Source organism: Atractosteus spatula, chromosome 8 (genome assembly GCF_055471065.1).
Source record: "Atractosteus spatula isolate fAtrSpa1 chromosome 8, fAtrSpa1.hap1, whole genome shotgun sequence".
NCBI classification, from domain to species: Eukaryota; Metazoa; Chordata; class Actinopteri; order Semionotiformes; family Lepisosteidae; genus Atractosteus; species Atractosteus spatula.
In genome coordinates this window covers 50,195,431-50,208,866 of record NC_142713.1, presented here as the reverse complement: position 1 = coordinate 50,208,866, position 13,436 = coordinate 50,195,431, and the positions used below count along the sequence as shown (strand labels likewise).

Below are 13,436 nucleotides of genomic sequence, written 5' to 3'. Positions count from 1 at the left end.
TGCAGCAGGTCAGTGAAGTAGTTTGCTTTGCTGAGATTGAATACTTCAATGTGTTCTTTCCTTATTTCATTAAGAAAAAATTAAACTATGCACATATTGTGTTCATATTAGAAAAAAAACAAATCCATGTTGGTATTTTAACTAAATACAATGAAGTCGCACAATTTTCTGTTCAGATTATTTTAGGTATTATTGATCTGCAATGTTTCTTTCTTTAGCCTGTTTTACATTTGACCAACAGAGAATTTTCTGCTGAAAAATCCAGTTGACTTACATGTATATGGACGTAGACGTGGCTCAGGAAAGCAACAATGGGATATTTTTGTTCTTTGCACTGATAGTGTTATTGTACTAGTGAGGTGAGTCTCTAAAATATACAAGTAATAAATGGCATTATTTGTAAGAGGAAAACAAATCTTTACTGGAAAAGCAATATTAGTGAAGAAAGTGGGGGCCATTCTGGCTTAACCACTGCAGAACAGGAGTGCCACAGTAGTGTGGGGGCATCCTTACACAATGATGAACAATGCAATTACCCCCTTGCTGGAGGGATTATGTTTTTACAGGGTCTCGCAGCTTTGCAAATGCTGCTAAAAGATTCTCTGTAATGGGCTACATTTGTCTTCGTACTGCAGAGGCGGCTGCGTACAGAGCCAGATGGTGCCATGCCTCATGAACTTTAGAGATGAAAATCTGCTGCTGGTCAGTTCTGAGCTGCTGCTCTGTAGAGTTATGCTGTTCCTCAGCTCAGCAGACCTTCATGTACACCTGTATCTGCTGTATGATGGAATTGATGATTTTCGTAGTCTTTTTTAAGGTTAAATAAATTACACATTTGAAATTAATTCAATTTCCTTCAATTTTTTTAACTTAAACTTGTAATTGAAAAACATTATTTTATACGTCAATATTAATTTATTGCAATTAATATTGGAATAAGTATTAATATAGTTTTACATCTGTGCTTAAAAAGTGAGTTCACTTTAAAAATTACAGAAATGACAAATTCATTTTGAATGTTTTTGGTCTCATTTTGAATAATTAATCATTCATGTCACAGTCGAGTGAATGATGCTTTAACACTCAATCGCTTCACTAGTGAGAAAATGGATTGGGCATAGGTGATTTAACCTGTTGAATATCAAGCTTTGGGAAAATCTGGAAAGTTAACTGCCTACAGGAACCAGTATGTGCTGCTTATCAAGAGAACAACACCTTTGTACGATCTATTTGTTAGAAGCTGGAACAGACCACCTTAGGTGTACTCATCTGTAGTGAAACCTAGTTCTCTTAAGTGATAAAGGTACATCTAGATCATCATCACCTGCGATGAGTGTGCAGTCTCTATATCAGTCAGCTAGTACTGATTGAAAGCAGCCTGACATTGATGTCGTCCTGGGTCCTCACCTGCTGCCATTCCTATGGGATCATCTTGATGTGACATCATTCCAGCAGGAAAGTGTCCTTATGCTGTTTGTGTAACAGCTGCTTTCTTATGAGAATGTGAGAGTTATGCCATCTCAATAGATTTGAGCACTTGTAGGACGAACCGGAATGATGTGATATTTAGGGTATTTAGAAACCAGTGAACAGACACTTGCATGTCTAGGCCCTACAAGATGGATGGTGCAAGACAGTATCTGTAGCCTTATGTAAAGAATGGGTACAACTTGTATTGATTCCAGTGGTGGACAAACACTGCTTGTTTTTAATAAAAAAAAGGTGGACACGCCACAAATATTGAACATGTGAAGTAGGAATATTATAAACAGTGAGGTTTGCAGGTGTAGTTTAAATCTATTGGTCTACCGAATTCTGTGATTTTACTAAGCTAAATGTATTGTCCAGCTGTTTTTCGGAGTGAAGTATTTTTAGAGTTTCTGGTAAAGAGAGGCTACTAGCAGAAAAGATTTTTTTTTTAAAATGATAATACATGAAATGTTTTTGCTCACCTGTACACAGCTTCTGTTTGGTTGCGATTTGCTGAAATCGTCTTCAGACCAACCAAGCAGAACTGCCTTTTTTCACAGATCGAATTAAACCTGCATGGGTGCATAGTCAGCAGAAAAGGGCAGTAAGTACTTATAGGGAATAAAAAAAAGTCATCATGGTCCTGAACGGATTACACTTTTTTGAGAAGAATGCTCTTCAGGTCACGGTTTCTAACCGCTTATTGATAAAAGGCAAAAGCGTGACTGTAGTTTACCTCAGCTATAATATGTTTTCCTCTTAGTGCCAGCTCTAAGTGAGGTATTCTGACCTTATTTTCTAGTATCTGAGAAGAAGAGAAATTAAATAGAGGCATGGTTCTTTGTCTTTTGATGTCATCCTGAAAATTGAAAGAAATTGGTTTGTGGAATATTATTAGTTTTGGTGCTGTGGAGCAAAGTACATTCATAGTCAGCTCCTCATGGTATTTCGTGTTGGGTATTTTTTCATGTCATGTGAGATGTGCTGAATGATCAGTTCTCTAGGTTACTTGATGACAAATTTCTAATGACTGTACCAACACTGACTGTTTATGTTCATTGATAGTCTTTCTCATGGCTCATTGATTCTATCAGAATTGGGTAAAACTACATCTGCATTAGAAATGAAGCCTGTGAAACTATATATGTTATAACATAAAAGTGGATGTCATTCAGCCCATCTGGCTTATTAAGTTGGAGTGTAACACTTTTTCTGTTAATTTACACTTAACATGAGTTGATCAATTGCACAATCTGCAGGATATCTGCTGAATTTATCACTAAATAATGGTTTTTTGGCCTTCAAAACTCTCTAAATTGTCTAAGGCAATGTTTATATTGCTTTAAACAGTGAAACTCGAGCCAATGGACACAAGTGGAGACTACCTGGAAGTGCAAAGAAAACTGAGAGTAAGAGACAATTCTTTATCCAAGGAGTTCTGGAGGTACGGAACAAGCTACCCAGCTATTTGTTTGAAGCCGATATCCTGGTTTCTTGTGAAAACAGCTGGATGAGATCTTCAGCTCAATTAACCACTAACTTCTAAATGAGCTTGATGGGCCGAGTAACCTCTCATTTGTAACTTTCTTATTTCTTACGGAATGTAAAGGGCAGTTACTATGAAGAGTCTTTCTTTTACTTTGCAGTTCTGCAGATTTGCAGAACTTTAGGTGCCCGTGTTAAAATACAGTATGCTGAAAATTGTGTTGTGATAAATTCTGCTCATGTAATGTTTTTATGCAGCTGGTAATCTACACTACTTTTGTCTCTGGAGCATATTCTGATCTGCTGCCTGTCATGCAGGTAATACAAGATCCGCAGTGCTTCCTTGCCATTTTTTCCTTTTTAAACAACAATGTGGGACAGACACAGATGAAACCGTATAAACAAGCAACATATTTGGTAACTAAAGGAACAATATAAAATTATTTTAGGAGCAAGTAATAGGTTTATTCCATGCTGAAAACAGAAGAAAAGAAACATAACATTTCGATTGTGGAGCCCTATTTGGGTGTGTCAACTACTTGAACTATTTGGTAACTATTCTATTAACAAAGTTATATTTTAAACTATTGGCAACTGGGCTGTTCAGTATCTCTGCTCCTATTTTGAGGGGCTAGTGGACCATTGAGACATGATATTGGGACAGTACAATGAAAAGTGAAATACTTATATATTACAAACTATATAATATATAGTTATGTGTCTGGGGCTCTGGGATTAGAGCAGTAGATTCCAAAAGGCTGAACAAGCTCATCAGGAGAGCAAGCTCTGTCATTGGGTTTGACCTGGACTCCTTGGAGGTAGTGGCTGAGAGGAGAATGATGTCCAAACTAGAGGCCATCATGGACAACTTCTCCCATCCCCTCTATGACAGGCTTGCAGGAATGAAGAGCACGTTCAGCAATAGACTGATTCATCCACGGTGCGACAGGGAGCGCTACAGAAGGTCATTCTTGCCGTCTGCCATAAGACTGTACAATGCATCCACCTTGCGTCTTGGCAGAGGCAACATCGACAGTGACCTGTTTCTGGACTAAACGCATCTACACATCTACTGCTACATCTGTTCTCTTTCTTTTTCTTTTTCCCGTTTACAACCACTTTTTGTGCAATATATGCCAGGGACCTGTGCAATACATTTATATTTATATTTATATTTATATCTATAGTTACTCTGTGTTCTGTGTACTGTTCTGTTCTAGTTTGTTCTTGTGCATCCGGACTGTGAGTAACCTTGTATTGTATTGTATGTATTGTACCATTATTATATAATTCGTTACACTGTGGCTGTGTTGTGTGTGTTAAGCTGCTGTTGCACTGCAATTTCCCTCACGGGATCAATAAAGTATCTATCTATCTATCTATCTATCTATCTATCTATCTATCTATCTATCTATCTATCTTATAGGTTGTTACATCCACTTACCGTGCGTCGATGCATGCAAATAGATGGGAAGAGTAGAACAGGAGACAGAGCTTTGTGCTTTGCTGCTCTTGGTTCCAGGGAAGATTGCAGAGTTGACTTCAGTGGACTTGTAATAGGACAGGCAGAAGCTTGTATAAAACCGTATCAGAAACAGGCTAAGGTACTGTGGATCAGCCCTATCAAACTCTGCACTCAATGTAAGAATATTAAAAAGACTCAGAAGATCCATTCCTTCAGCCAGTAAGTGTTGGACATTTGTTTAAGCCCCTAAATGCATCTGTGGTCTGATTCCAGATTTTTTGTAACATGGCGACCAAAATTGAATGCCATGTTCAAATGGAAGTTAAACATAACATAAGTGTCACAAGTAGATGCAAAATCCTCAAATAAACATGGAACATAGTACATAGATGCAGCACGTTAGGACAAATTGACAGGTTTTACAAAATGCATACTTAAAAGACTGCTACAGTTCTCTCTTTAGCTTCATCCCCAGAAAATACATTTTCACTGCCCTAATTTTTTTTTGTGGCAGTAACTTGTCCTTCAGTACTGCTGATTTATATAAACAGCTTGGGCATAATGCGATGGAGGCATTGACCTTCTAATAACAGTTTGTACCTTATAATCTTGTGATTTTGTTTCCTTATTATTTTTGATTAAGCCCTGATTCATAATTTTATTCCCTTGATTGCTTCTCTTGATTTAGTAATTTTGTATGCAGTGAGGCAGACTTTTCAGTTGTTGAAATGTAAGTTACACTATGGAATGTGAAGTGTGATTATTGGTGCTGACTGTAATGCTGTAATTAACATTAGGCCTATGGTATGCAAATCAACTGTCCTTTCAGATATACAAACTCAATACCAGCAGCTGTTATTTTAATTTTTATATATGCTTTTATTACTTTTCTTTAGCCTTCCTCCCAAATAAATCACTTTATTGGCCTAGATACACACAAGTAACACACTACTACACAAGTAATTATTACTTCATTCTAGTGTTTTTTTGATCCAGAACATTTTATGAAATGCTGTATTGTAAATATTGGGAGTCAAATGAATATTAATTTTTATGTATAAAATGTTGCCTGTGGCTTGACCGTATTGCTGTTTGTGGAAGGTTGTAAAAATAATGGCGCAGTCTGGTGTTGTACACAGTAATGTTCAATGGATTTCCAGCAAAGATGGAGGTGAAGTGTTTTCCTTGAGTGGAAAAATAAGCTCATATCAGTGTTGGGGTGAAAGGTTTTACTTGAAATGGTATTCCATTGCAGATTCCCATGTCAGCATCAGTGATTTTTTTTAAGTGCTACCTTAACTATCAACATCTCATCCAGGAGGCATTCAGCCTCATTAAATATTAATTCTCAGCATTTAGAAACATTATTCATTCATTAATATTGCATGGTGTCTTAAACTGCTTTGTTCAAAACATTCGGAGATGTTATGCAAGTCTGTCAAAATCCATTTACTGTGTGGCTCATATTGAGATATAATACTGTACTTAATAACAAGCACTGCTCGATTAATGATTGAATACTCCTGAATTCTGTGATGGCAGTCGAGGAATCCTTTTAAATCAGACAGGCAACAAAAACCTCACATTGATAGTGTGATAGCATAAGTTGTGTTTGTCATCATTTAGACTAGAGCGTAATACTGTCAAAGAAAGGGGAAAGCAGCAACACATAACATTTTTAAACAGTGACACAAGAAGCTGGTTTTGGTTTTATCCTTCTCCAAGATTACAAGTTTATCTGAGACCAGATCTAATGAAAGTCATTTGTTTTTGTTTTTATGTTCCTACAGCCATAAACAGCAGTACCTCTTACAAAGCACTGTTGTCTTCCACCCTGTAAATGGTTTATGTGATGATTACAGATTACAGAGCAGTTCTGTGTTTTTATTTATATCAGTAGTATTTAAAGGTTGGGGACTCTGCCCCACAGTCAGTGTAATTGTCCCTAACATTTATTGCATTTCAAACAAACCAGATTTTTATATAGATTTCCATGATCCCCACGGTGTCAAAATTAAGGGTTGTTATTTGCAAAAATGCTGCTTCAGTGCTAGCATTTCTGTTGTTTTTCGGTCACGTGTTATGAATCCCAGCTTTACTGTAAATCATCTTCATGATGATTCAGGATTCAAGATTTCTTTATTTGCCATATACAACAAGTGTATTGGAATGTTTGCTCATTCAGCTGTACCCAACCACATTAGAGAAAAACAAATAGGCACAAATGACAAACAGACATGGACAATAAATTTAGACAATAGACGTTATTATACAGCCAAGACAGGACATAGTGCAAACAGTGCAGTACCTTCAAGTACAGGTGCTAATTTGAGCTGTTCATGATGCAGTATCAGAACACTGATCTATTCTTCAGTGTTCTGATACTGTGATACCTCCTACCAGAACCCAGGGGTGAGAACAGATCATGGCCAGGGTGAATTGGATCCCAAAGTATAGCTTGAGCCCGGTTGTGGCAGCGGTAGAGATATATGGCCAGCAGCCATATCACTCTGCAACTCACAGCTGGCAACCCACTGAAGCTCAGCAGGTGTGAGCCTGGTCAGTACCTGGATGGGAGACCCCCTGGGAAAAACTAAGGTTGCTGCTGGAAGAGGTGTTAGTGGGGCTGTTCATGTGGGTCCTAATGCCCCAGTATAGTGACGGGGACATTATACTGTAAACAGGTGCCGTCCTTTGGATTGTACATAAAACTGAGGTCCTGACTCTCTGTGGTCATTAAAAATCCCAGGTCGTATCTCGAAAAGAGTAGGGGTGTAACCCCGGCGTCCTGGCCAAATTTCCCATTGGCCCTTACCAATCATGGCCTCCTAATAATTCCCATCTATGAATTGGTTTCATCACTCTACTCTCCTCCCCACTGATAGCTGGTGTGTGGTGAGCGTTCCGGTGCACTTTGGCTGCTGTTGCATCATCCAGGTGGATGCTGCACATTGGTGGTGGTGGAGGGGAGTCCCCATTACCTGTAAGGCGCTTTGAGTGGAGTGTCCAGAAAAGCGCTATATAAGTGTAAGCAATTACTATTATTATATCCAGTCGATGGAGTGTAGCCAACTCCCACTGATTGTCTGCACAGACCTTACAACCCTCTGTATGCCTTTTCTGTCCTGTACCGCAGCCCCACCATACCACACTGTAATTACCACTCTCAATGGTATTACGGTAAATATTGGTGAGTGTTGTCTTGCTCATCCCTAGGAAGTCTCATCTCAGGAAGTGAAGGCGCTGGGCGCTTTAGTGAGAATGGTAGCAGTGTTCTCTGACCAGCTCAGCCTCTCAGAGATCTGGAGGCCGAGGAGCCAATGAATTTGACCACAATACAGGTGGTGATTTTACTTCACAAAAAACTGTTTAATATTTGGATGTTAATGCATCACATTTCATTTTCTAGTGTTTTGACAATATGAAAAAAACAGGACAAAGTTATAGACGATAGGAATTTGGGCACATAAGTATTAATGTTCCTGTACTTGAATCTGCTTAAAATGATAGCGGGGCTAAATAAACTGTGTGTGTTCTAGAAGACCAGGGGAATCTGTGTTAACTGAATAATGCTGTGCAGACTCCTATTCATTTGCTTTGTATATCAAATTTACCGTCGTTATTTTTATTGGGCTCACCCTATTTGGATTTAGCCACTTGTGTTTTTCATGTCTCGGCTTGCGCCTACAAATCCCGCGACTGCACACAACAGAGGACGACACAGACTCTTCTGACATGCCCACCTCTGAGCTGCTTGTCTTTTCATACCACACAGGCACCTTGACTGGAGGAACAGAGGCAAGTCCCTCACATGCCTGCAAGGCCTGGGAGGCAGCAGGGGTCGATGTGTTTCTAGGAGCAGAGATAACTGCGGCCAACTAATCCTGCCCTTCGCTTGGTAGCACTCAACTAATAGTGTGGGTCGCAAAACTTTTCATTCTGTGTACAGGACTTCACAATCAGCAGCCAACGACAGCTCTTTCACTCTTATTTGGACTCATCAGTGTGACATAGCCATCTTTGGTATGGATATATAGTTTATGTTAATTACCATTAATATATAATATGATCCATTAATTAACCCTGTTATCATTTATTCGAGTTTCCATTTCTCGTGCTCCCTGGTGTTTACACATTACACCAATTCACTGGTGTGATGCTTCTATGTATAGTAACATTTCTAGATTCTGGGAAAAGTATGAGCATCTGTCTAGGAGGTGAACAGGCTGGCTAAGGTTTATGAAACAACATAAAACAACAGCCATGCACAAGCAGGAATTAGCTCTAATTACAGCAGTGTGTCTCTCTGTGTCACAGCAGTAGTCACTCCCAGCAGTCATAGCAGCAGTTAAACAGCTGGCAGTCTCTTCCCATCCCACAGCCCACCAACCTTTTATCCGATCCAAACTCTCCCCTGTAGAGGACAGGCTAGGAATTCCCCACTCAGGCTGCTCGTTCATCAGCTTATCATGACTCCCCTCTGATGCCACACACCTGTGAAAAACGCAGCACATACTACTTCTGTGCCCAACATTCAGAATTCATACAGAAAGTAAAGAACAGACACAAAAACACTCTGATTTCTGACATCATGGAACAGGAGATCATTCTGATGTTAGGACATGAAGTACTTCAGTTAAAAAAAAGAATATCTGTTGGATTTTATAAATCATATATATTCATATATATTTTAATCATTCAAAATAGTGATTCACATAATATATCAAATAATTCACATTTCTAGCTCTGTGTCTTCTGAGACCAAGACAAATAACTAATATTCTGTGCATTAAACTATACCTTTGCCATTGATTCTATTTCAGCAGTCTACAATTGTATATAGGCGTTTATGCGTACAATATTAGTGCTTTCATTACGAATAATAGTCTCTTTTGAAAATGCATAGTTTTTTAACTTGATATGTGCTATCCACAGCACAGGTATGGTCACTTGTGCTGCACTGCCTTTTACTCCGCCAGTGAGGTTTTTTGATTAGGTGCTGGTTGAATTGCTTTGACATGTTTTTGCTAATTTAAAGTGCCTGTGTGATGTCTTCCAGTATTTGTTCATTATGACTCGTGTCTGTGCCCTGAGGAGGGAGGTGAATGTCCTTTTATTACTTCCAGACAGTTGCTGTTTTAAAGGTATGAGCAAGGCATTGTTCACATTTTCTTTGTCGAGAACCATCTTGGCACTGCATTTTTTATATTATGCAATGCTGGTCAAGTAGGAATTTTATACTAAACAAAAAAGTGACTGGGGTGGGTAGAATGCCTTTCTCTCATGTAATTTTTTTAGGATTGATTAACTGGTGATGAGCATATTCAACTTCCTTCTCCGGTTCCTTCAAAACACAGCCATTAGCCCTAGGGACATATGGGGAAACACCTTTGTTGACAACACTTATAATATCCCAGCATTCCACCTGTGAAAGCACCTTGTGAAGGAAACCCTACCAGGTGTGACAAAATTTCAGGTGAAAGCGTGATCCATTGTCCTTTTTTCTTAAGCCATTATATTCTGCACATGAATGAAATAGCACATGCTTGTGTTTATTTTCACTTCAATATTCACTCCTGCATTGATGTTTAATTATGAATATGCGTGTAAGAAGAATCTATGCTGTGGTGTTCATTTTCTTCTGGTGATATTTTATCTGCCACTATGTGGTTCAAAGATGTCTGTAAATCAATTCTTAGAAGGGAATTGAGGTTTTAAAAGCACATTGAGTTTGACATGATGACCTCATCAGACTGCTGTTCTAATTTCAGACTCTGTCATAATGGGGCAGTTGATGGATATGGTTCCTGTTAGGAATGAAGGTGCTTACTGATTATTCTTTAGATTTATAAAGATAGTGGTCAGTGCTTCTGCATCTGTTTGTGTGTGGCTACTGAAATTTAACTGTGATGAAATCAATGTGCTTTACACTCTTCTAAGAAATAACTGCAGTTTAATCATGATGCAAATAATGATAGGAATCAGTGTTTAAATTATAAAGGAGGTGCAGTGCAGGCACATTGATGGTGAACTAAATTATTCATTTTGTTGGTATAACTTACAAGGTTCATGCTGAGCTGAATCCATGGTTGCAACATGTTTTAATGTTTCGTAATTAAAGAGCCGCCCAAATGCCTTACCCCTTCTATAAATCCCTCATCTATAGTACGGTCTTTGCTAAATAGCAGTTCAGAGATCTGGATAATAAACGTCTATTAAAACACAGCAATTCTTTGTCATTCCAAAGTATGTATTTAAGACTGGCACCCTTTCTCCTTTTAAAGAAAATCCTTCATTGCTTTGAAATGTAGCTCTGAGAAGTGCAGGGTGGTTCCTGTAGATGTGAGTATTTCTGGGTTTATAATCCATTAGCTTTAGAAATCCAGACTGGACAGTAGCTACCACTTATCCTCCCAGAGCAAGTGAGTTTGTGTTGATCATTAGGAAGTGTGCGAAGGGAAGAAGAGGCATAGTGAGCCTTGTGTTATGTGAACAACTAAAAGTGTTTAGTTCCGAAGTACCTATGAATTAACAGTATTTTTTAATATAGATGAAAACGTGTTTGGAATAATTTACTGGGTTTAGAAAATTATTGCCTTCCAGCACGACTCAGTCTTCATCGAATAGCACCTGTACGGTCAGGATATAGGAAATGATTTAAAAGGTCCAGAAATGCAAGCTTATGTAATTTCCCCGAGGAATAGAAAATATAACATTTCTTTGGACACTTACAATATTTTGAAAAACGTCTGTATGATATAGATTTGTTTAGTCAGTCTAGACCTTTTTGATTCAGTTAATTGATTCAGTTATTTAGGTGATGTGAGAAAATAACAGGCATGTAGGAGAAGAATGCACATATTAAGGAACAAACTCTTTGAAAATAGATTAATTGAAAAGTAAACCTTTTTAATTTGAATTGTTTTAAGAAATTATTTTGCATAGAGTTTGTCATCATAACTTGTTCACCCTGGGAATCAAGGTGCTTGGGTTATGGTAAATGTGTTGCTAAGCAACTGTAGAACTTCACCGCAATAAAGTGATTCAGCTTCTTGTAGTTTGCTTACCCATATTTTAAATGAAAGCAATCTTCTAACAGTAATGGGTATTAAAGAGTGTTACATTTTTCTACAGTTTACTAATTGCACATTGTAAAATATTTTTTAGTAATTTACAAGTTCTTGTGCTGGAAACAGCCTAGGAAAGGTTGTTCCTGAAGCATAAACAACAGACTGAGATAACTTTAAATCTGGCTTGAATCTCATACATTTCGTTAAACTCCTGTCATAAGAAATATGCAAGAGTCAATTTTCTTTGTGTTTTGAAATTAAAACTTTGTGGTCTTAAGTTGTGTATTGTTACACATGTGTTTGTAATGTGTTTGGTAACCTTATTGATAGCATTTCTCACCTGTTTAAATTCACCCCTCTGTGTTATTTTTAAGGTTAGAACAAGATAAAGCTTTTGTTCGTGAGGAAATTGGTAAAGCGCTGGAGAGGGAGCGAGCTGCTGCTGAAGAGAGCATTAGCAGGGCTGTACTTCGGGAAAGAGTGACTGCGGAGGACGAGCGTCTGAAAGCCAAGCGCTTTGTAAGTACAAAAAGGCAATTGTACAAAACTGGCCTAGTCCAAGGTGAAAAGACCTATTGAACAGTGAAGTACATAAATGGTTTTATGTAAAAAAGTACCAGCATAAAAAGAGCATGTAACCATATAGAGAATTTCTCCCAAGTGTCTTTAAATCTTCTACATATAAAAATGTATTAAATATCTGAAAATACACATCTGCGGCTGCTAAATTGATACTCCATCAGCTTTTCTAATCTAATTTTCTTCATTCATCCCCAACAGGTTTGATTGAAAACTGTATTTGTAGGTTGGAAAAAAATTAATTGTTGTAGTTCACAGTCACCTTTTAGATTTCTTGTCAGCTTTTGAACTTGGCTCAAGCCTCTGCCCCAGTGGTTTATCGGCATACTATCCTTTGAATCATGACAAATGTCAGATATGTAGTGAGTAAAAATCTATACCTGAGTCTGAACAGAGGGCCATTTCTAATATCTCCTTCTAATAATGGGCTGGCATTTGCAGCGCAGGTAAAGTAGTTATTTCAGATGAGGCCTTTAAAATGAGTTGTTATTAAGGCATTGCAGGGTGCAAGATATAGTTTAGAAACTGGCATGTCACATTCTGTCATGGAAACAAAATGTGCATGCTTGGTAGTTTGTTTCTATTTGTTTGATAGTTTTATTTTTCCCAAATCTGTGTATGGAACATATAATTAATTTTATAACCACAAGAGCATTTTCTGGCTGCAAATTAACATAATAGATATTTGAAAATTAAATCAGATAATATCCTGAAAGTATTCCACATGTTTTTTTAGAAGAAAACATATATCAGTGAAAATTATTTATAACTCCAATGCAGAAGTTAAACAGTTACAGGCAGGTACTGCCCCATTCTAAGCTAGTAAACATTTTTATTTTATATTTATAACACTTTTTTATATATTTTATAACACTATACAATAACAAAATAGAAAAAACATACAATTGAAAGAAATAAAGTACAGTAAATGTATTCTGTCCAATCAAGATTAAGATTAAATTACACAGAAGTACAAAGGCCAGAATCAGAAAATGAAGTTTAAAGGCTGGAATATGTTCATGGCTTATGTGCTGATGTGGAGTGTATAAGTATAGCGGAGTACAGCGTAATTTAGTACGCTGATGCCTGGACATACTGAATCCTGCTTTAAAGTAAATCAGCCATTGCAGTAATCTTATGTATCAATATTTCAGTGTCCGGAGAGATGCTAACTGACCAATGTCCTGCAGGGTAAAATAGATGCCATTGTGATGTTTCTCATTATACTACAGGGCTAAAAATAACAATGATGTTTGAAAAAAACTGATGTTTGAAAGCAGTAATCGTAACCTCCTTTTTGTCAAAGTCAATCTTAAGAAAGTTCTACTGTATCTGCTGTATATCTTAATATCAGACAGACGTCTGTT

The 13,436-nt window shown here is 37.6% G+C and overlaps 1 protein-coding gene across 1 annotated transcript in view; it reads left to right on the top strand.

Moving 5' to 3' along the window:
* chchd3a (coiled-coil-helix-coiled-coil-helix domain containing 3a) overlaps positions 1–13,436 on the top strand; it is a 118,704-nt gene that overhangs the window by 30,038 nt on the left and 75,230 nt on the right. Inside the window, exon 4 of the mRNA XM_088923330.1 lies at positions 11,865–12,009. Within this exon, the coding sequence (XP_088779456.1) occupies positions 11,865–12,009 (145 nt within the window). The remainder of the gene's footprint in view (positions 1–11,864; positions 12,010–13,436) is intronic.